General features: G+C 34.4%; 1 protein-coding gene across 4 annotated transcripts in view; it reads right to left on the bottom strand.

Moving 5' to 3' along the window:
• The window catches only part of RNF13 (ring finger protein 13), a 150411-nt gene that overhangs the window by 37371 nt on the left and 87256 nt on the right, over positions 1 to 25784 (bottom strand). For all 4 annotated transcript variants that reach the window (XM_041734007.1, XM_041734006.1, XM_041734008.1 and 1 more), the window contains 3 exons: positions 24614 to 24704; positions 13891 to 13996; positions 4777 to 4870 (listed from right to left, as the gene is read on the bottom strand). In XM_041734007.1, the coding sequence (XP_041589941.1) occupies positions 4777 to 4870; positions 13891 to 13996; positions 24614 to 24704 (291 nt within the window). The remainder of the gene's footprint in view (positions 1 to 4776; positions 4871 to 13890; positions 13997 to 24613; positions 24705 to 25784) is intronic.

The raw sequence follows: 25784 nt of genomic DNA, 5'->3' as shown, positions 1-25784 counted from the left end.
TTACAATTGCACCAAAAATAAAATACCTAGAAATAATCTTAACCAAAGAGGTGAAACTCTGAAAACTATAAAATGTTGATAAAAGATATTGAAGATGACACAAAGAAACGGAAAGATATTCCATGCTCATGGATTAGAAGAACAAATATTAGCTCAAAGTTCATGCTACCTAAAACAATCTACAGATTTAATGCAACCCCTACCAAAATGTCAACAGCACTTTGCACAGAACTAAACAAACCTAAAATTTGTATGGAACCACAGAACACCCCAAGTAGCCAAAGCAATCTTGAAAAAGAACAAACCTGGAGGTATAACAATCCCGAATTTCAAGATATAGTACAAAGCTGCAGTGATCAAAACAGTATGGTACTGGCACAAAAACAGAAACATGGATCAATAGAATGGAATAGAAATATACCCAGAAATAAAAGCATGCTTATAGTCAATTAATCTTTGACAAAGGAGGCAAAAATTTGCAATAAGAAAAAGACAGTCTCTTCAACAAATGATGGTGGGAAAACTAGACAGTCACATGCAAAAGAATGAAACTGGATCACTTTCTTAGATCATACACAAACATAAACTCAAAATGGATTAAGGACCTAAATGTAAGATCTGAAACCATAAAAAATCATAGAAGAGAACACAGTAATTTCTCTCACATCAGCTATAGAAATGTTTTTCCAGATAGGTCCCTGAGGCAAGGGAAACAAAAGCAAAAATAAACTACTAGACTCTATCAAAATAAAGCTTCTGCACAGCCAAGGAAATAACAAAACTAAAAGGCACTTACTGGATGGGAGAAAATATTTGCAAATGGCATGTCCAATAAAGGGTTAATATTCAAAGTATATAAAGAACTTATAAAAATTCATTGCCCACTAAAGAAAAGAAAAACAACAACAAATCCAAAAAAAAACCATCAATGTCCAAAAAATAAACCAATTAAATAAAAATGGGCAGAAGACATGAACAAACATTTCTCAAAAAAAGATACACAAATGACCAACAGATACATGAAAAATGTTCAACATCACTTATCATCAGAGAAATGCAAATCAAAACTACAATGAGACATCACCTCATACCTGTCAGAATAGCTCAACTCAAACACACAGAAACAACACGTGTTGGGGAGGATATGGAGACAAAGGAACCCTTTTGCTCTGTTGATGGGAACGCAAACTGATGCAGCCACTCTAATAAACAGTATGGAAGTTCCTCAAAAAGTTAAAAATAGAACTACCCTATGACTCAGCAATTGCACTACTGGGTATATTTACTCAAAGACTACAAAAACACTAATTCAAAGGGATATATACACTCCGAATGTTTATAACAGCATTGTTTATGATAGCCAAGATATGGGAGCAGCTCAAGTGTCCATCAACTGATGAATAGGTAAAGAAGATGTATATGTGGATAGATAGATAGATAGATAGATAGATAGATAGATAGATAGACAGACACACACACACACAGTGAAATACTATTCAGCCATATAAAAAGAATGAAATCTTGCCGTTTGCAACATAGAGCTAGAGAGTGTAATGCTAAGCAAAATAAGTCAGTCAGAAAAAGACAAATACCATATGATTTCACTCATATGTGGAATTTAAGAAACAAATGAGCAAAGGAGTAAAAAAGAGAGAGGGAGGGGGGCAAACCAAGAAACAGACTCAACTATAGAGAACTGGTGGTTACCAAAGGGGACAGTTGAAGTACATGATGTGGATTTTTTTTTTCATGATGTGGATTAAGAAGTACATTTGTCGGGATCCCTGGGTGGCACAGCGGTTTGGCGCCTGCCTTTGGCCCAGGGCACGATCCTGGAGACCCGGGATCGAATCCCACGTCGGGCTCCCAGTGCATGGAGCCTGCTTCTCCCTCTGTCTGTGTCTCTGCCTCTCTCTCTGTGTGTGTGTGACTATCATAAATAAAAATAAATAAATTAATTAAAAAAAAAGAAGTACATTTGTCATGATAAACGCCAGGTGATTAAAATTAAAACTTAAAAAATGCAATTCAAAACCAGGAAATATTCAATCATATTGTTTTGAATGAATACATAGCTGGTAAGATTTAATACAAAGAAATGATATCATAAGCCTGGATGATTACTTCCAGTAAGGAAAGGATTATGATCTAGAAGGGTATACAATAGTTTCTGGGGTGCTATAATGTTCTATTTCTTAAACTGGATGGTTCCAGAAATATGTATCTTAGATACTTTTTGTATACATATCATACTTCACGTTTAAAAAAAACAGGATAGTACAGAAAAACAACCACCCTGCAAGATGAATATGGCTAGAGAAAAACCTAGTTACGTTGACTGGTTCCTAACTATAAACCTTAAAGGGAGGTTCGGACTCCCAGTTAATCATATTTTATTTCTCTGGTCCATCTGCCCACTCACTCTCCTAGAACTAGTTCATCTTTCTGTTCTTAAACCTCCAACATCTCTCCTCTCCCATCATCCTCATCTTCAGTTAATGATTGTTTCCTACTTCACTGAGAAAAATGGAAGTAAAGAAAATTTCCACAGATGGACCACCATGAATACCCACGTCCCAGGATTTTATACTCACATATTCTACCTTCCATCAGAGCTCAACGGCTCCCTGCTACTACCATCCTAAGGCGAGGCCACCTATTTGTGCACCAGCTCCCATTCCTCCTTCTCTTCTCAAAGTTAGTATTACAGCAACAATCCTGTCAACTGTAACGTCAATTTCCTTCAGCAAACATGCTTTATTTCTTAACCCAACTTCTCCACCAGCTGCTACCTCATTTCTTTGCTTCCATTTTTCAGTGAATTTCTTGAAAAATTGTCTCTGATCCTTTTCCTTTCATTCTTTCCCAAACTCACCACAGTCTCAGATTTTTGGCCTGTCAGAACTGCTCATCAAGATAATCAGTAACTTCTAATAATCAACTGTTGGCTCTCATCTTACTTATTTATCAGAAGCATGTGACACAGATCAAAGAGCACTCCTTGCTCTTTGATAGATTTGCATCACTTCAGTGTTTCTGGTAAAGCACACTCTTCTGATTTTCTCCTTAAATAACTGGTCATTCCTGCTCCATTTTTACCACTGATTCCTCTTCTTCCTTACTTAATGTTGGAATGTCCCAGTACATCTTTGGTATGTTTCTGTCCACCTATACTCATTCTCTTGGTACTGTCATTCAGACTCATGATTTAAATACATCTTTATATAATACCTCCAGTTCAGATCCCTCTCTTAAACTCCAGACTCTTTATAATGTCTACTAGACATCTGAAATTCCACATGTCCAAAACTAATTTCCCCATTTTCCCCCCAAACCTGCTCCATTTATTAACCATCCTTACCTCTATTTAAAGCAATGCCATCCTGGAGTCATCCTTGTTTTTCTATCCACATCTAGTCCATTAATAATCCAATGTATTCCATCTTCCAAATATATCCAGAATTTAAGATTTCTTCATCTCCTCCACTGCTACCTACCACTCAGTTCAAGCCACATTCATATCTCACTTGGATTACTGCAATGGCATTTTATCCGGTCTCTCTGCTAATACTACCTTAGACCTCCTATATCCTGTTCTTAACATAGCAGCAGAAAGACCCTTTTAACATTTAATTTACATATTACCTTTCCCCTGCTCAAAATCCTATAATGGCTTTTATCATCTTACTCAAATGAAAAACCCACCATGTATGCCTAGAACAATATCCATTTTTTAAACTTTTTTTAATGGGTTTTAGAATCATAAAAATAAACAAAATGAAGCTTAAAAAAGTGATTCCTATAGCCAGTCCTCAAACCACTTCTGGCCTATGAATAATTTACTTAATCCACACTGAACGGGAACAGTGCAATACATTTTTATAAATGTCTTTATCCCTTTCAACATGCGGTTTTTCCTAGTTTTTTGTTAATGTTATATTTTTAATAAAATAGTGGTTATTACACATGAAACGTTTTAAAAACATTTTATTACTTAGAAAATAAAATTTGGGCAGAACTAAATTTTAATGCCTTCATTGTTTCTCCTCTCTATGCATTTTTTTTCCTGCTAAATTAAAAAACAGAACACTTTTTACTGGTATATGGAATTGAAAAGTCTGGGGCTACTAGCCAGAAGGATTTAACAAGCATGTACTAAAGCACAGGTAGGATAAATTATACTGACTAGATTTTTACATCCACACACCTCCCCAGCTCTGTCGGGACTGGCTGTGTGACAGTAAAGTTTTTTGCCTCTCTGATCCTCTATTTCCTCATCCATAATGCCCATTAAAGTATTCATTTCATAAAATATGAAAATTAAGTGAGATGATACATTTAAAATATATTAAAACACATAATAGCCACATGAGTGTTTAGTTAATGCAACACCATTAACTATGTATTTAGTTAACACAATGTTAACGTGGTACATGGTGGGACAGAGAGTGGAAGGAGGGTTACTGGGAGTAGACAATCTTAATGCACAGAAGTATTATATCCATTTAGGTTCGCAACTGCTGGCACATGGTGATAATAAAAAGCATTTTGGTCAGTTTCACTATTGTTTATAAATTCTCACCAGACCATTTACCCCCTTCTTGCCTTCACTTGTGTTCACCACAGCAAAAGACTATCTCCCACATTCACTCATTATTAACGGAGTATTAGGCATAGCATATGGCAAGGACTCAGAAGACAGTACTAGAGTAAGGGCAACACGTATTCTTAAATAAACTAATGGTGTTTGTTTAGAAAATAAAAATATTCAATTACCTTTTTTGAATTTATGCACGGGGAGCTTCTTAAGTTGATCTTTACGAAGTCTGTTTCTTCTGGCTCTATGTCTGTCCTGGACAAATTTTGTGATCTAAAAATAAAGAAAAAAAGAAATGAGATACTAAACATGCAAATAGAAAATGGCCATTAAAGTAATAGACATGTTTCTGGATAGCTGCTGCAAATTAATCCAATTTACTTAAGCTCTAATTGCATTAATTGAACACTAATTACATAAGTAAATAGTTTACCTCACATTATCCTTTGTTTTTTTAATCACTGACCTAAGTTATCTACTCTAACAGAAACATTATAAATAACATAGAACTGTTTGTTTGCAAATATAAATGATAGACCACAGGTTACAAAGACTCCACTGGATCAAGAAGAAGGCAGGGTTAAAATTCCTGTAAGTAAAAAAAAAAAAAAACAAAAACAAAAACAAAAAAACAAAAAAAAAAAAATTCCTGTAAGTTACAACTTCATAAAATTTTCAAACATACATTTATTAGTCACTACACTTTCAGTTGTAGCAGCAAACTGAATACAAGTACTACAAAACACTGTACTATGAATACTCAGAAATACTGAATAAAATATACAAAATAATTTCAACAATAGGTGACTATGCTTGCAAAAATGTAAAGGAAGTCCACAGGGCCAGGGCCAAATGCCAAGAGTTACATCCATAAAAAGAAAAAAAAAAATTTAAGGTTTTAGTTATTTATTCATGAGAGACACAGAGAGTCAGAGACATAGGCAGAGAGAGAAGCAGAGAGTCAGAGACATAGGCAGAGAGAGAAGCAGGCTCCCCACGGGGAGTCCAGGATCACAACCTGAGCCAAAGGCAGATGCTTAACCACTGAGCCACTCAGGTGCCCCCATAAAAAGAAAAATCTGACAAATTTGTATCAATGTTAAGGACTTCTATCCTCAAAAGAACTGTCAGAAAATAAAAGACAAACTACAGACTGAAAGAAAATATTTGCAAATTGCATATTTGATAAGGGATTTGTATCCAGAATTTATGAAGAACTCAAAACACAATAACAAAAAACAAGCAACTCAATAGAAAAAAATGGGTAAAATATCTGAATAAACATTTCACCACAGATGATACATGCATGGCAAATAAGCACTGGAAGAGATACTCAACATGATTAGTCAACGAGAAATGACAATTCATCACAAATACCACTATACACCTATTAGAATGACTAAAATTAAAGAGACTATATCAAGTGTTGGCAAGGAAGTAGAAGAACTGGCATTGTGATACACTACTGGTATATCCACTTTGGAATGCTGATGTTTTTTTTAAAATAACTTTAAACACACATTTACCATATGTCTCAATCATCCCACTCCTACTTTTATTTACCCAATAGAAATGAAAATACAAATCCATATAACAACTTGTACACAAATGTCCATGTCAGCTTTATTTGTAATATCCAAAACCATAAACAACTCAAATGCCTATCAACAGGTAAATGGATAAACAAAACTGTGATATATTTATACAACCAAATATAACTGGGTAAAAAAAAAAAAATGAATCAATATTCTCAATAAAATACATGAATCTCAAAATTATCCTAAGAAAAAGAAGTCACACACAGAAGAGTGCATAATGTACATAATGTATGATTCCATGTGTATAAAGCTGAAAAAATACAAACTAATCTATAGTGACCAAAAGCAGATCTGTACCTAGGGATGAAGGATGGGAAAAGGATGAAAACACGAACGAGTGAGAGAGAAGGATGATCAAGGAGAATGAGGAAGTTTTTTGAATTAATTGATATTTCAGTATCTTGATTATGGTAATGATTTCACAGGGGTGTGTGTACAATTTAAGTATGTGCAGTTTATTATATGTTAATTACACTTCAAAAGTGCTTATTAAAAAATGGCATAGTAACAACTAGAAGAATAACACTATAATGTAAGTTTTTAAACCAGTAGGAGAAAGACAGAGAGAGCTGAATATTCCAAATCTGCAAAGAAGAAGAAAAAATAAGAAGTAAGCAATGGAAATTATTCCAGGCATATGTGTAAGCACAAAATGTAAGTGGATTAAATTCATCAGGTTTTTTTAAAATTCCAACCATATGCTATTTCCAAGATAAAAAATTAAAACTTCATGACACATTAAGAAAAATATAAAGGTAAAAAATAAAGAAATGAAGATATTCCATGCTAATACTAAGCAAAAGAAAAGCTGATATATCAAGTAAAAATAGAATTTAAGACAAAAATCATTAGGAGGTAGTCATGACAATGATTAAAAAAAAATCTAGAAAAATGATAAAATTATGGGCATTCACAAGATTAGTAATTTATAGCTGAAGCAGAGAAAAAAATTAAAGATTACAGGCCTATGTTGCCCAGTATGGTAGCCACTGGGTACATATAGGTCTGAGCACTTGAAATGTGGCTACTCTCATATGAGATTTGCTCTAAAAGCATAAAGTATACACTAGATTGTAAATACTTAGTATAAAGTTAATGTAAAATATACTTTATAGTTATTTATATTAACTCCATGATGAAATACATTTTAGATTTATTAGGTTAAATACAGTATTTAAATTAATATCACCGGTTTATTTTTTTTAGTTTTGCTATCAGAAAGTTTAAACTTACAACAAATGTGGCTTTACAGTATTATTCTATTGCCTAGCATTGTTTTAGAAAACACAAGAGTACAAAAAACTATAGAGAATTGAGATGATTGCACATCTTGGTGAATTCTGTGAATTGCACTCAACTATATACTTTTAATAGTTCAATTTTATGTTATATGAATTCTATCTCAATAAAGCAGTTTTTAAATGATTTTTTAAAGAAACATTAGACAATTGCACAAGCACAAACTAATGTGTATATATATACACATTATCTAGATAGATAGATAGATAGATAGATAGATAGATAGATAGAGCTTTCTACTCCATAATTCTTGTCACATATGTGTGGGATGTTCACAAAATTTAACCATAAAGCAAGTCTTTGGAAATAATCAAGAATCTATAATGTCTTCTGACAACAATAAAACTAAATTAGAAATCATAGAAAAAGATATGGAAAAAAGATATGTATTTTGGAAATTTAAAACTTTATTAAAATAGTTCATATATCACAGAAGAAATCATTATGGATATTTGAATTTCTGATGGGGCCTTAAAATTAGCATAGCTTTTTGCCTCCTGGATTCTAAATAACTTGAGAAATAAGATAATGAAGCAGATGGAATACCTAATGCAGTGGAGAAAGAAATACAACTTTTTACTGAACCACAGAATTAGACTGCCTTATCTACCCAGATACAAACAAAACAACTCTGGAATGGAACAGGCCTTCCTTTCACCCACCCCTAAAATTGCAGAACTAGTCCTGGATGAGGTATAGACAGGTTAATCCCAAGAGAAAAGTAGAGCTGAATGAGGCATGCCCTAGGTTGATTCTTCCCAAATACACCACACAGATAAGATACTTCATCTCTCCTAAGACCAAATGAGTAAAAAGGGTAAGGAAGGGCTAAGAGTTATAGTAATTGAGTACTCCCTTCACATGGATGAAAACATCAAGAATGATAAAAAGCATCCTATATAACAACAACAACAAAAATTTAATGTAAACCAAAATAATATAAAAATATTCCTTATCAAAAGCTATGAGTTGCAGCTAAAGTAACTGTTTAACAGAAATGTATAACCTAAATGAGTATACAAGAAAAAAATTAATAAGCATTCAGCTGAAAAGGCTAGAAAAGAAAAGCAATATAACCAAACAAAATAGAAGAAAATGATGCTAAGAGCAGAAATTCATGAACAAACGGTGCTGGGAAAATTGGACAGCCACATGCAAAAGAATGAAACTGGACTACTTTCTTACACCATACACAAATATAAACTCAAAATAGTTGAAAGACCTAAATGTGAGATGGAATCCATCAAAATCCTAGAGGAGAACACAGAAAGCAACCTCTTTGACCTCAGCTGCAGCAACTGCTTGGTAGACATATCTCCAAAGGCAAGAGAAACAAAAGCAAAATTGAACTATTGGGACTTCATCAAGATAAAAAGCTTTTGTAAAGCAAAGGAAACAACAAAAGTAAAACGCAACCTAGGGAATGAGAGAAGATACCTGCAAATGTCTTACCAGATAAAGGGCTACTATCCAAAATTTATTAAGAACTTATCAAACTTAACACCCAAAACACACAAAAAAAATTCCAATCAAGAAATGGGCAGAAAATATGAACAGACATTTCTCCAAAGAATTAGGCTTCAGGCTGCTCCGGTTTCTAAGAGGTGGTCTACTGCCAACACCTGCCCCTACCCAAATGGCCAATGGACAAAATGAAAAAAATGTTCCACATCACTTGGCATCGGGGAAATACAAATCAAAACCACAATGAGATACCACCTCACATGAGTCAGAATGGCTAAAATTAACAGCTCAGGAAACAACAGCCATTGGCAAGGATGCAGAGAAAGGGGAACCCTCATACACAGTTGGTGGGAATGCAAGCTGGTACAGTCACTCTGGAAAACAGTGTAGAGGTTCTTCATAAGTTAAAAACAGAGCTACCCTATGACCCAGCAATTACACTACTAGGGATTTATCCAAAGAATACACACACAGTGATTCAAAGGGGCACATGCACCTCAGTATTTATAGCAGCAATGTCCCGAACAGCCAAAATATGGAGAGACTTCAGATGTCCATCAACAGATGAATTTATAAAGAAGATGGTTGTGTGTGTGTGTGTGCGTGTGTGTGTATGAAAATAAGATGAAAACTGAGAGGGAGGCAAACCATAAGAGATGCTAAACTCTCAGAAACAAACTGAGGTTTGCTAGAGGGGAGGGAAGTGGTGGAAGGGACAGCTGAGTGGTGGGCATTGAGGAGGGCACTTGATGTAATGAGCACTGGGTATTATATACAACTGATGAATCGCTAAATTCTACCCCTGAAACAGATTTCTTAAAAAGCAGAAATTCATAAGATAGATAAAAAAGTGAAGACTTTAGAATGTAACTTCCACTGGATTCTGAGCTGCTTTACATCAGATATTTTTACCTATGTTGTTCACTGATGAATCTTCAGACCCTACAACAGTGCATCATAGATGTAAAATAAATAATTTGTTGAGTGAAAGGAAGAAGAAACCCTCAAGGTTTACTTCTTTGAAAGACAAAACAGATAAACTTCTGATATAACACTGTGAACGGCATGGACAAATATGAATAAAGAGAACTCATTTCACATATAGTAGAAATTCTCTTTTATAAAAAGAAATTCTTGGGATGCCTGGGTGGCTCAGTGGTCGAGCACCTGCCTTCATTCAGCTCAGGGCATGATTCTGGGGTCCTGGGATCGAGCCCTATATTGGGGTCCCTGCATGGAGCCTGCTTCTCCCTCTGCCTCAGTCTCTGCCTCTCTCTGTCTCTCATGAATAAATAAATCTTTAAAAAAAATTCTCTTTAAATTAGGTGAGTATATAAATATTATAAATCACTTTATTCCACTATACTTGAAAGCAAATAAAATAGACAATTTCTTAGAAACATAATTTAGGGGGCACTGGGTGGCTTACTTAGTCAGTTAAGTGTCTGACTCTTGATTTCGGCTCAGGTCATGATCTCCCTCTGCCCCTCCTCTCTCTCTCTTTCTCTCTGTCCCCCCCCCACCACCACCTTTCTTCCTTTATCTCGCTCTCTCTGTAAAAAAAAAAAAAATAAAATAAAATAATTTCATTTTAAAAAAAGATTATTTTGGCCCCATAATACTAAAACTGTCCCTTATCTTGATATTCAGAATGCTAATACTTTATTTAGGATTTTTGCATCTATGTACAAGTGTAGAACTAACTGATGCATATTAGAAATCTGAGTAATCCAAAATGCAAAGACAAAATTTATACATCATAATCAAATACAAGGATTTTTTTAATTTTACAAAATAAATTAATGTAATCGAACATAAAAACAGAGTAAAAGAGAAAAAAACAGTGATCATTGTAACAGACAAAAGACATATAATTTGGCACCCCTTTATTATTAAATAAGGAAAAAGAAAAAAAATTTGGTTTATTTCTAATCCTTATACAGTTTTGTCCCCCTCTCAATTTATATATATTAAGCATAATGTTAAGTAGGAGGTTCAACAATATACCCTTTTTTTATTGTTTCTGACTTTCAAGGGAAGTCTTCTAATAAATTAACCATTTAATGATCATTTTCAGTTTTTAGTCAATAATCTTTATTAGTTTAAGGGTATTTACATCCACTCCTACTCTGCCAGGGGTATTTTTTGTTATTCTTTATATTATTCTTGCTCTACAATGAACACCCAAGAGAATTAACAAACTCAAATTACCGGAGTAGAATTTAGCAAATTTGTAGATACAAGATTAATATAGGAAAATGATGTCCGGTGTCCAAATCTTGGTTTTTAAATAAATCTCTCAGTAAAAAAAACAAAAAAAACAGGGATCCTTGGAGAAATGTCTAATTCTAGGGCTAGGGCAGGAAAGATATGAGGTCTGAAGCTTCTTATAGTACCAGATACGAAAAGAAGTGCTTAGAAAAACAAAAGAATGGATCAAATCAAAGGGACACATGTCCCAGGTTGACCAAGCTCCCCATGGCCAAAGCTCAAAATTTTACCAATATAAGCAAATAAAATGGTATTGGATTATAACCCAAAGTATAAAATAAATATACAGGAGTATATATTAATATAAATAAATGATTGAATAAATAAATAAATGCCAAGAAGGGACACATCTTTCTTACAAAAGAATTCCAAATAATATATGTAGTAGATACTATGTCCTCCTCCTCCCCACTCCAGATCCTGCCTGCCCCTCCCCACCTTTAGGGTGGGCCATAAAAGTACCTCACTTCCAAACTAAGAATAGAATAGAAAAAGAGAAAAATATTAATGAAGGAGAAACCCAGTTTAGCCAACAAAAGAACATTAATACCATTAGTGATGTTACATAGATATCATGTACTCCCTTGACATGATGCAAGAATGGCACTTCACCTCTATTTTTAAAAACTCATTACCCCTCCCCAAAAAACCTATAACCCAGGATGCCTGGCTGGCTCATTCGGTTAAACATCTGCTTTCGGCCCAGGTCATGATCCTAGGGTCCTCAGATCAAGCCCCACATTGGGCTCCCTGCTCAGCAGGGAGTCTGCTTCTCCCTCTACTCTTCACTCCGCTCATACTCTCTCACTCTTTCTCCCTCTCTCTCTCTCTAATAAAGAAATAAAATCTTAAAACAACAATAATCTATAACCCATTGTAATCATAAGAAAAACATCAGATTGAGGGACATTCTACAGGATACCTGGCCAAGATTCCCCAAGAATGTCAAGGTTATGGAAAACAGAGACTGAGACTGACAGACTCTCACAGAACAGAGGAGCTTGGGAAGACATGCTAACTAAATAAAATGTGGTGCCACGTTTTAGATGCTGGAACAAGAAAAAGAATATTAATGGAAAACTAGTGAAATCTATACAAAGCGTGGAGTTTAGTTACTAATAATGATGTACCAATGTCAGTTTCTCAGTCTTGACAAATGGACTGCTGTAATGTAAAATGTTACCAATAGGAGAAACTAGGTGAGAAATATACGAGAATGCTCTTCTTTGTAATTTTTCTGTAAATCCTAACATTATTCAAAAATTAAAACTTTGTTTTTAAAAAACCAATAATGTTCTTATATAGTAATAACACCACTTAGAAAATGCGATTTCAAAAGTCTAACAAGAGACATGAAAATATTTACACAAAAATTATTAAACTGATGGATATAAAAGATCTAAATAAGTGAAAAAGAAATACCCCAGTATCACAGAAAGACTGAACATTTCAAAGATGGCATTTGGGGATGCGTGGGTGGCTCAGCGGTTGAGTGTCTGCCTTTGGCTCAGGGCGTGATCCCAGGATCTGGGATCGAGTCCCACATCAGGCTCTTTGTGGGGAACCTGCTACTCCCTCTGCCTATGTCTCTGCCTCTCTCCCTCTCTGTGTCTCTCATGAATCAATAAATAAAAATCTTAAAAAAAAAAAAGATGGCATTTAATCCCTAAATTAATTAAAATGTCCATATAATAATAAACTCATTGAATGTTAACATAAATATTCTTTATAAAAAATAAAAAATGAGAATACTGGGACTGTTTTATATGGTTGCAATTCTCTTTTAGTATCTATCTTAATATAGAAGTTTTGTCTTATCTACTTCTGCCTTCAATTTGTTTTGATATCACAAACCATGTAGCTTTCAAAACTCCCATTTTTAAACCCTGAGAGAATAAAGTGACAAGAGCAAATAATATCTTGGTATGATTAGGAAAATAATTTTGACTGTGCAGACCCATTAAGAGTCCTGGGACCCCAAAAAACAACAACGAGTAGCCCTAGGACCATACTTTGGTAACCACTGTTTTGGAGATAATGTGTTATCACCCTTAACCTCAAGCACTCATGCTGCTCTTTATTTACATTTTAATATGAAAACATTCAAATACAGAGAAGAGTTGAAGAAATTTTATAATACCCATACACTCAAGACCTAGATTCTACAATTAACATTGTATTACATTTTTTTCATCTATCTTTCCATCCCTCTATTTATCCATCAATATGCCTGTTTTTCTCATTTTTTCACAGTGCACTTCAAAGTAAGTTGCAAATAATGAGTATATGTCTCCCCAAATATTTTAAGCATGTATCATTACTTAGAGCTTAGTATTACATTTTTTTTTACAGTTTTTTTCTCTTAGGTAAAATTTATATATAATGAAATGTAAAAAACTTAAGTGTACAGACATTTGTGCAACCTAAACCTCTTTCAAGATACAGACATGACTTAACCCAGAAAGTTCCTTCTCAGTAAATCCCTCAACCCTTCCTAGTCCCCAGAAGCAATCACTGTTTTGATTTTTCTACCCAGATTATCTTCACCTTTTCTACACCCAATCATACAAATGGACTCATACAATATATGCCTCCTCTCACGCAAAGCAATATCTTTTAGAACCATCCATATTAAAATATATTTAACATTAATTTACGTACCATGAAAATGACTATCAAAATGAGACAGATGCCCACTATGATAAGGAAAGGGATTAGATAGTATTCCAGAGGAAGACTAAATTCTGGAACTAAGATGATGTGGCCCCTAGAAGAAAACAAAAATTAGTAATTGAGAAATATTAAGAGTTGCCAAATTAGAATGTTAATTAAAAACAAAAACACTGTTTAAAAGGCATTTAGACATTACAATTCAATCCACTACATTCATCTCATTTTCTAATATATGATTTCCAATAACTTAAGAGATATTTTCTCTTTCAGTTTATTTTACATACCTGACTAAATAACTTGCCTACATAATTAAAGAAGCTTTTAGACTGGGTACAGGAAATCAGCCAATCAATACTTACTGTGTCCATCCTGGAAATGTGTCATTTACTGAATTTAGCAACCTAGGCAAAATTCTGCCTATTTTACATGCAAAATCAGCATTAAAACAATGGTAGTACCTTGGGTACTATGTCAACAAAAACCCCTACCCCAACCAAATTACTATTCATCAGTTCCTGCTATGGTAAAACTCTGAAGCCGCTATTAAAAAAAAATATGCCCTCTTCCCTATATGCTTTACATGAACTTCTTACACCAGGTACAATGGACATAACCCCTATAGTACTCTATATTCATCTGTGAGATACGGAATAAAAAACTGGTAAAGGAATTTATAGGAGTTGTAGCTTCCTCCCTATACTCCATCCTCCCCATTGCTGGCCTGGAAAAAGCCATTAAAATGTGTATGTTGTAGGGGAGGGACAGAGAACACTACATGCCTTATTCCCCTTTGTTATTAACCAACTTATTACTTACAGTGCTATTACTATCATAAAAATTGACAGGGACTCATGAAATGAAACCGTGATCAGAATAGGCACACTGTTTTTGTTGTGTGAGCAAACTTTACGTGGCTGCAAAATCCTGCATTAGAAAATATCTTCAGTCTAGGGAAGGGCCAGTAATATGACTGCTTTCTCCATTGTATTCCTATGCTACTCAACTAGTATGATGCCATTAACACTACATTGTAACCTACTGCTGGGCGAATTTTTAGACAGTGAAGCCTGCTACTTCATAATACAAGGGTTTAATGCAAAACAAAAATTCTCAATAAAAGGGAAATAAAAACTGATCAACTCCTTCCCACATAGAGATATTCAGGATACCACAGAACTTAAGAAAAATAATATGAAATCAAATTATTTCTGTCCCAAAGCAATTTTTCAGTCCTCATTCTATGGTTTATTATATTCATATTCAGGGAGCTTTATCAAGCTTTACTAAGTACAAAAACAAAAAATACAAGGAATTTTTCCCCAATAATTTAAATATTTTCCCCAAACTGTTAAGAATGCTAGAATAAAAGTAGCTTTTTATTTCAATCACTTTTCCAGTGGAATAGGAGATGACAAAAGATTTACATGCATCTTTGTAGCTTTACATAAAATACAAAAATGACTCAGGGTAAAAAGAGAAAAGCAGCAGGCCTGGACTGATGTATTTGGTACCATCTCTTCCAGCATGAGGCCACGTCTGGAAGTAATGTCCTTATGCCTGGCACAAACCTTCTGAAACCATCTGAGCCCAGGGCTGAGATAGTAATAGTGGTGACACTTTTAAGTAAAAGAGCCTTTCCATAAAACGCTAATCTTCTGCAACTTTCCTACCCCACCCCTACCAACCTGCTATAAATGAACATTGTTAGGGATTAGAAGCCAGAGTACTGCATACCTAAATTCAACCCATTATAGCATCTAAGTATATCAGCAAAAATAAACTTTACATCTCTCACATTAGTTTTCCTCTTCTCCTTTTATGTTAACAACTTTGTAATGTATATGTGGCCTGGATAAGATAAACAAATAAACCCTGTACTATGAGACAAGCCCCAGGATTGCTAAGAAATGAACAGAACTGCTAAGTGAGAAGGAGCTAAACAAACCAACCCAGTAGAAATGAAAAGACTTTATTGAAAACTTCCTATATATGTATAACCACAGAAGTGGAATCAATCCCAGAATTTTCTTGTGAGAAATATTTAGGAGTCACAGACCTAGGTCTAAATCTAGTGTTTTTTTTTTTTTAATCTAGTGTTCTTTATGTCTTATTAATGGTCGCCTGCTATACCACAAACCATTTTAGTTTACTGTCAAGATGTATTGTGAGAATTTTTAAAGGGTCTATAACTGATAGAAGGTTTTAAGCATCTTAAAGCAAGAGTTCAATGCACACTCAAGACATTACTATTTCTTAAGCCACTAATGGTGGATGGTGGTGATAGTAATGATACAGGGTAGAGAACTACAACAGACAATTAGTCCTCTAGCTTTATTTCTATTTCCTCTGTCTAGGCTCCTACAGCTAAGCCTACAGCCTCATCCTTCATGTCCTAATCCCAGGTGAATCTATATCTGAAGGAGATATTTAAATAGTGTTAGTATTTTACCACACTGCCTCCACGTTCCCCTAAATACAGTATATTCCATGAGGTCTGGAGCTAAGATTTGATCATTGATGCAGAGCCCTAAGCCACTCAGGAAATAGTGTCTTATTCTCCTTTGCACTGAGTTCCCAGGCTAATTTCAAACCAGGTGTTTAGGCCTAAATTTTATAATAATAATCTAACTTCTCAATCCCCCTGAGAAATGACTTCAAATATATATATGGTTTCTATTTGGGATGCTGGAAAGTTCTAAAATTAGAATGTGATGATGGCTGCACAACTCTGTAAATATACTAAAATCACTGAATTATATACTTTAAAATTGGTATAATTTACAGAATATAAAATATGTCTCAATAAAGTTGTACAAATTTTTGTTTGCAAGAACAAGTATGCAAGAAAAACTATGAGAAACCTGAGAGAGAAGAGTAGAAGTGGGAGAAGGCTAGCCTTATCAGATACTAATGCATATTATAAATCCCTATTTTTTTTAAAGATTTTATTTATTCGTGAGAGACAGAGACAGAGAGAGAGAGAGAGGCAGAGACACAGGCAGAGGGAGAAGCAGGCTCCACGCAGGGAGCCCGACGCGGGACTCGACCCCGGGACCCCAGGACCACGCTCCACGCCAAAGGCAGGCGCTAAACCGCTGAGCTACCCAGGGATCCCCTATATATTCCTATTTAACAAAAACCAGAGTGGTCTTAGTGGACAAAAAAGAAAGAAAATTCAGTTATGTATGGAAATATGGCAACATCTCAAACTGGGTGAAGGGACAAGCATTTTAAGGAGCAGTGTTAGGGTAACAGGATGGTTATTTGACAAAAGATATAATCAGTTCCATTTCTCAAGCTTTATAGAGGAAAAATTACAAATAAGACAGAAATTTAATGTTAAAAATGAAACCATATAACTATAAATATGAGTATATTCTTCTGTAACCTAGAAGTGGGGAAACTTTCCTAAGACTCAAGACCAGTAGCCCACTGGAAAAGATTAAAATATTTGTATTTTAAAAATAACACTGGTGGGGATCCCTGGGTGGCTCAGTGGTTTGGTGCCTGCCTTTGGCCCAGGGTGCGATCCTGGAGTCCCGGGATCGAGACCCACGTCGGGCTCCCGGCATGAAGCCTGCTTCTTCCTCTGCCTGTGTCTCTGCCTCTCGCTCTCTCTCTCTCTCTCTCTCTCTGTCTATCATAAAATAAATAAATAAATCTTAAAAAAAATCTTTATAAAAAAATAAATAACACTGGGTATGGCGCTTACTTAAATAAATTATAAAAATAAAAATAACACGGTAAAATTAAAATGACAAAGTATTAAAAAGTGCTTATAATATATAACAAATAAATGGTTAACATACCTAATAAGTAAAGACCTTCTAAAAATAGAGAAGAAACTTACCAACAAGCTACTAGGAAACATGAGCTAAAGATAAACAGTTTATAGAAAAGTTCTTATGCATAAGAAAAGATGCTCAGTTTGTTCATATAAAGAAAATACTACTAAAATTACAACAAGAAACCATTCCTCACCTATCTAGTAAAAACTAAAACATCTAACATTCTTTGTTGATGAGGCTGTGGGAAAAGAAACATCATATTTTGCTGGCACAACCTTTACAGATAGGAATTTATAATATCTAGCAAAAATACAATACCTTTAACCTCTGACCTAGCAATCCCACTTCTAGGAATCCAAAGATACACTAGCAAAAACATGAAAAGATTTCTACATAAGGTTATTCACTACAGCACTATTTATAAGAGTAAAAGAATGTGAACAATTCTAATGTCCATCAACAGAGGATCTGGCTGATTAAACTGTGGCCCATCTACAAAATGGAGTTCTAGGCAGCTGTTAAAAGGAATGAAGGGGAAACCTGGGTGGCTCAGTAGTTGAGCGTCTGCCTTTGGCTCAGGGAGTGATCTTGGAGTCCTGGGATCAAGCCCTGCATCAGGCTCCCCAAAGGAAGCCTGCTTCTCCCTCTGCCTATGTCTCTGCTTCTCTCTATGTGTCTCTCATGAATACATATATAAAATCTTAAAAAAAACGGTGGGGGGAATGAAGAATATTTCTACTCCTATGATGTAATCTCCAGGATATACTATTAAGTGGGGGTGAGGGGGAAGGATATGGTACAGTCTTTATATATTGAAGGTGAAAGATGAGGGACAAGAGATAGGTATTTGGTTATAATTTTAAAGAATTAAAGAATAAACCAAAAACTTTTTTAAAGTTGGAAGAGCAGACAACTCTTGATCTCAGGTCATGAGTTTGAAATGAAAAAACTTTAAAATTGTTACTTAAAAGGTTAGATGGAACAGACTGGACAGAGCAGATGATACTCAGAAGCTGGAATTCTCTGAATATACATTGTGTTTTGTTGATATTGACTTTAAGTTTCCACCTAATTATAAAAACCACAATGGAGGTAAAAAGCAATCCCTGAAATCTAAAAGCAACATGTATCAAATAGACCTGTGTTTCCAGTTGATAGCATCAGAACACAAAATTATTATTTTTTTAAAAGATTTTATTTATTTATTCATGAGAGACACAGAGAGAGAGAGGCAGAGACACAGGCAGAGGGAGAAGCAGGTTCCATGCAGGGAGCCCGATGCAGGACTCGATCCCAGGTCTCCAGAATCACGTCCTGGGCTGAAGGCGGCGCTAAACCACTGAGCCACCCGGACTGCCCCACAGAATTATTTTACATGTTTTTAAAACATGGTAATTTGATTTTAGATCCTTATTATGATATACCTGAAACAAAGAAAAAAACGTTTTTAAAAACACAGTAGTGTTGGGTATTGTTCTGCGTCTACTGTGTGTCTACAGTGCAATTAAAAAAGAAAATAATTATTTTGTTGCCTTTGAGCATGAACAAAATAAAAATAAAATACACATGTAAGACCAATGAAGTACAGTAAAAATCCTTTAATACTGAATTTAGGTTGGAAGCAGTAGTATATGCTCATGATTTACTGTATCTTTAAAAACATATTATTCTACCTGAAGGTCTTACCCTGTAAAACAAAAGCCAAAAAATAAAAAACAAAAAGCATATATAGTTCTTAGTTTTATCCACTAAAAAGCCCTAGAAATAGTGATGAGCTAAGGAGCAATGATCACCCCTTGGTCTCTAAATACCATATCCAATTAAAAAGAACCATAGCTCCTTGAAAAAAACATTGGTTCCATGTAAGGGGGAGGAAAAAGAAAAAGGTAGGCCTGGAACATCTTGTCATAGAGAAAACAAGAAGCAATCAAAAGCTCCAGATTTGCATCAAAAGAAATTTGGGTTAAACTTGGAAGTTTGAGGGCAGCCCCGGTGGCGCAGCGGTTTGGCGCCACCTGCAGCCCGGGGCATGATCCTGGAGACCCTGGATCGAGTCCCACGTCGGGCTCTCTGCATGGAGCCTGCTTCTCCCTCTGCCTGTGTCTCTGCCTCTCATTCTCTCTCTGTGTCTCTATGAATGAATAAATAGAATCTTTAAAAAAATAAATAAATAAATAAACTTGAAGTTTGAAATGGGAAAATGTGAACAGCAATAAAGATTATAACTGCAATGGGCTGAAGCATATTAAATGAGCTTTAACTCATGAGTTCATTATGATAGGTTGAACATATATACAAGTCATCTTTGGAAGATGCTAGTGAATCAAATCATTTTGAAACAGTAAAGTAAGGAAAGGAATTGTTTACCTTAGCTTTTTTTTCTTAAAGTTTATTTATTTATTTGAGAGAGAGAGAGAGAGAGAGAGATAGAACACAATGCAGAAGTGAGGGGCGGAGGGAGGGAGAGAAAATCTCAAGCAGACTCCCCACTGAGCATGGAACCCAGTGCAGGGCTGGATCCCAGGACCATGAGATTGTGACCACAGCCAAAATCAAGAGGTAGACACTTAATCAACTGACCTACCCAGATACCTCTCTCTCTTTTTTTTTTTTAAAGATTTTATTTGTAAATAATCTCTACACCCAACATGGGGCTCAAACTGACACCCCCAAGATCAAGAGTCATATGCTTCACCAACTAAGCCAGCCAAGCACCGCTACCTTAGCTTTCTTAAACAGACAGTGTATCAAAGTAATCAAATAATTGATAAGGTGGAAGTTCTCTTTACAGAAGTATTTCAGCTAAATAATGAAGAAGGAATTATAAAATTAGATTGCAAACCCTAAAGAACTAATAGATCTAGAGAGTTATCATCAATGATTCCTCACATTATAGAGAACCAATACAATGTGTCTCCTGATGGAAATACGTAATACCATATGTGAAGCATACTTATACTACCTGTTTCTGGCCCTGTAATCACACTTGAATTAGAACAAACCTCTAGAACTAATTAGCAATTCATAGGAAAAATAAGTAACAAAGAAAAATTCCAGACAATATCCCATGGATGCAATCAGAAAAGTTCAGATAAATTTTACAGAATCCAATTTCTTCAAAAAATAAATAACTAGGGGGAAAAAAAAGACACATGGCAAACTTACAGATTAAAAAAAGGGTCATCACATGTCCTGATTTACCTGGGTGAGTTGTGCTTTATGCCTGTTGTCCCAATGTAATTATTAAAAGTAACCTTTTCATTCTCAACAGTCATTGCAATGAAAGGTAGCTTAAAAAAAACCAAAAAACACTTAAGACATAAGAACCATTGCAATGTATGGGCATTGTTTGGATTCTACTTGAAACAAATACTTAAAAAAAAAAGAAGAATTTCAGACAATTGAGAAAATCTGAAAACTAAAATAATGTGTTGATATTAAATTACTGTTTACTTTTTCATAAAACAGTAAAATAATTATATTTTTATGTGTAAAGATGTCTTCTAGTGATATACTCTGAGATATTTACAGTTGAAATTACAAGATGGCTGGAATTTGCTTCAAAATAATCATGATGTGGGAAATAAAGAGATTGAATAGGGTGGGGTTTGAGAGTAGACAGTCAAAAAAACTGACCATGGGTTGATAATTTTGAAACTGAATGATGAGATTTATTATACTCATCTCTCTACTTTTAAATATGCTTAGAAGTTTCCATAATAAAAAGTAGAATAAATAATTATTGGCTAGAATGTTAGAGAAAGGGGAACTCTAGCACTATTGGTGGGAATGTTAACTGGCACAACCACTTTGGAAAATACCATGGAGGTTCTTTAAAAAATTAAATTTAACTATTTAAAATTAAATTAAAAAAAATTTTTAATTAAAAAAATTAAATTAAAAATAGAAATGCCATATTATCCAGTGATTCCACTACTTGATATTTACCTGAAGAAAACAAAAGCATTAATTCAAAAAGAAACATGCACCCCTAAGTTTACTGCAGCATTATTTATAACAAGCAAGATACAGAAGCAACCTAAGTAACCATCAATAGACAAATGGATAAAAAATATGTGGTGTGTATGCGTACAAACACAGAAACACACGCAAATGTACACACACATGGAATATTATGCAGCCATTAAAAAGAATGAAATCTTGCCACATGATAACATGGATGGACCTAGAGGATAGTATGCTAATTGAGTAAGTAGACTGAGAGAGAAATATCAAAAGATTTCACTTTGGGGTGTCTGGGTGGCTCAGTCAGTAAAGCATCTGCCTTCAGCTCAGGTCATGATCCCAGTGTCCTGTGATGGAACCCCATGTCAGGCTCCCTGCTCAGCGGGGAGCCTGCTTCTCTCTCTCCCTCTCCTGCTCCCTCTGCTTGTGCTCACAGTCTCTCTCTCTCTCTGACACATAAGTAAAATCTTTTAAAAAGAAAATTTCACTTATATGTGGAATCTAAAAAAACAAAACAAACAAAACACAAGTTCTTAAATACAGAGAACTGGTGGTTGACAGAGGAGATGTGTGGATGGTGATGAGCGAAATAGGTGAAGGGGTTTATTAAATAGATGACAAACTTCCAGTTATAAAATGAGTTGCAGAGATTAAAAAAAAAAAAAGGTACAGCATAGAGAATATAGTCAATAACACTGCAAAGTCACAAATGGGGATTATATGTATGGTGAACACTGAGTTATATATAGAATTATCAAATCATATGCTGTATATGCTGTATACCTGAAACTAATAAAACATTGTAGGTTAAGTAGGGGGACAGAGGGGCAGACGGAGAGGGAGAAGAAGACTCCCCACTGAGCAGGGAGCTCAACACAGGACTTGATCCCAGAACCCTGGGATCACTCCCTGAGCCAAAGGCAGATGCTTAACCAACTGAGCTATCCAGGCCCCACAAATAAATACAATCTTAAAATAATAATAATAATAATTTTTTTAAGTAGTATAAGTTTATGGGTTGGTGGGTAGATAGGAAGGCAGGCATACAAACAGGCACACAGGAAGACAGACAGACAGACAGACACAAAGGCCAACTGACAGACGGATGAGGCAAATGTCTATGTTCATGTTTACAGTCCCTTATGCACAATTCTGAAAAACTAAAAAGCTTTAAAAAATAATGTTGGCAATTCATCTGATAGTAAACCTGAACTGAACTGACATGATACAATATTCATGCATTCATTGCAGATATAGATATATGTAATTTGTTTGATTCAGGGATGCTGCCTCAAATTATATTTGGAATCACACCTAACTTCTAAAAATCCAGAAAATTTTAAATCCCATAATACATCTACCCCACAAATTAAGATAAGAAGTTCTATGGACTTAAGTCTAAATATTAAGTAAATAAAGCAAGCTATAAAACTACTATAATATTGCATGGTTCTCTTTAGTGAGCACATCATCAACTAATATGAGTATTCAAAAATGGGGGAAAATGTCAAGCTTTTACAAAAGTAGCTGCTGCTGTTAGAGAAGAGCATCATAAAGACTTTCATTTTAATGCTTTATATTTCTGAATTTTTCCATATTCTACCAGTATGTATTACTTTTTAATTTAAAAAGTCAAGATTTTATAATTAAAACAAAAAAATTCTTTATAACACATATTAAAATACACAGAATTTTTCTAAATGAGGTAACAATATGGAGCTAACCATATAAGTTCATCCCTCTAGTAACCAAACAAGCATGGCGCTGACAAAATAGCATCTCACATAACTATATCTAATAGCACATCCAAAATTACATTTCCAAACTTAAAAAAGACATTCTAAGCATATAAAATGTGAACAATATTTTAAATATTAAAACTGTGTAGGGAAAATGACAAAATAGTTATATAGAAAAACTTTCCCTCTTCTTACGCATTTTCAAACTCAAATGTTCATGGATTTTCCCTCCCCCCCAATTAAAATTGGATTTCATTGTGCCAGTTTCCTTTTTTGGAAAATGTAGATGATAAGAGATAAAAATAACTTCTAGAGAGTTGTGAAAATTAAATGGTAACAAAAGTAAAAGTCTTGCTGTCTTGCTGTCGTACTGGCACTTGCCAAATATTAAATAAACATTATTGCTTTTATTACTAATATTGTTATTGTTCCTATTAGTCACAAGCCTGCTCCTGCCCACTATCTGCTCCATGGAAGAGGTTCTGAAGTGTTCACTGCAGTGTTTTCTATATAACATGAAACAGCTAGGCCCCAGTTTCGATCTATGTTAACCTGGTAATGAAATTTGGGAGGAAAATTCCATTTAGAAATTTTTATTCTAAATGAAACTTTTTAAACTTGAAAACAAACTTTTTGTCTTTGTAAAATTAAGTCAATAACACAATGTTTTGGATTGCGTTTATAAAATATCTTTTTAATAAATGTCTTAATGAAAAGTGTTATAAATGTAAATCACATTGTTACTAAATATCAGTGGTTTTATTAATCTATAAAAGTGAAAGTTTGGTTTTTTTTTTAAATTTTATATATTTATTTGAGAGCAAGAGTACATGAGCACAAGCAGAGGTAGGAAGACGGAGAGGGAGAAGCAAGTTCAATCCTAGAACCCTGGGATCATAACTTAAGCCAAAGGCAGACACTTAACCCACTAAGCCACCAAAGTGCTCTGAAATTCTGGTATCTCTTTAGCAACATGAGGGCCTTAGGCTCTCTAGTATATTTTCAATATGTAATCATGCACAGAAGAAATATTACAACAAAGTCTCACAATCATAATGACTTAAGAGAGAATTTAGCACAACAGAGTTCATTTTAAAACATAACTTTGAAAAAATAAATAAATAAAATAAAACAACTTTGGTTAAAACTAATAAAATTCTAACCTATTATAAAGAAGAATATTAAGCTACATCATTATTTTTTATATCCATTACTTACCCTTTTTCATATGTAAATTCATCTTTCAGGGAATTAGCTGATGATTCCCCAATAAAGACAGATGGAATGTCAATTTTCTTTAGCACATCAACTGTATAAAATAATAATAAAATTACTCTTATAATTCCATACTTAGTGTACAATCAACTTTAGTCTCTTCATAATAGCAGTGGATGTAATCAACAATTACAATCAGTTCAAATTGGTTGATTTTCCTGATTGTAGATCTATACCATCATCAATCACAGTACTTGAGAAATACTTTCACATTTACAATAACAAAAGCTAACATTTTGCATTACCATACTATCTCAATAGTCCTATGAAGATTGAGATATATTAACATTTCCTTTTGATTTATTCCTCTGTAGACATAATTAACTCTTAGAAAAGGAAGAGGAAGAAATTTTTCTTTCCACACATAGCTTAAATGCAAAAGTGAATAAAGCTTTTTTTTTTTTACATACCCATTCCAGGAGATGTATAAGCCAAAGAATGTAAGAAAAGATCACTTTACAGAAGTCTCAAAAATGACACCATAGATGTATGGCTTTCCAGAGTGAAGGGCTGACAGAAGTTGAGAAAGAGCATAGAATAGGAAAGCCGGGTAAATTTCTACTTCCTCCTAAGCCTGGAGTTCATGGTAAAGCTTTGTTTGGTTTGGTGTCTCAAGAAATCGGACTCTTATTCCTATATCACAAAACCAAAATCAAATGCCAACAAAAGAAAAGTTTGTAAAAATTACCTATTACTCAGGAAGATCCTCTTAAATTTACAATAGAAAAAGTAGCCTTATTATTTTTAGCTGTGAGTTAATTTAACAAATTTGGCTTTAGAAAAAAAATCTATTTGTTTTCATTACATTTTTTACAATAAGCTTTACATTTTCTTAAAAAATACAAATTTGTTATTTATTTTAAAAGGGGGAGGATACAAGAAGAAAACCAACTGTAATCCTTCCCACCCAAAGACAAAGGTTTTATGTGAAGTAATACAGTTCTACGAGTTTCAACAAATACATATAGTTATGTAACCACACCACAATCCAGATAATGTTCCATCGCCCTGAAAATTCCCTGTATCCCCCCTTATTTTCAACCTCTCCCCTCCAACCTAAGCAACTACAGATGTCTTTTCTTTAATCCTTATAAAAGCAAGTTTTAAAGTTCTA

Source organism: Vulpes lagopus, chromosome 19, assembly GCF_018345385.1.
Source record: "Vulpes lagopus strain Blue_001 chromosome 19, ASM1834538v1, whole genome shotgun sequence".
Taxonomy (NCBI): Eukaryota; Metazoa; Chordata; class Mammalia; order Carnivora; family Canidae; genus Vulpes; species Vulpes lagopus.
This window is presented reverse-complemented; position numbering and strand designations above follow the sequence as displayed.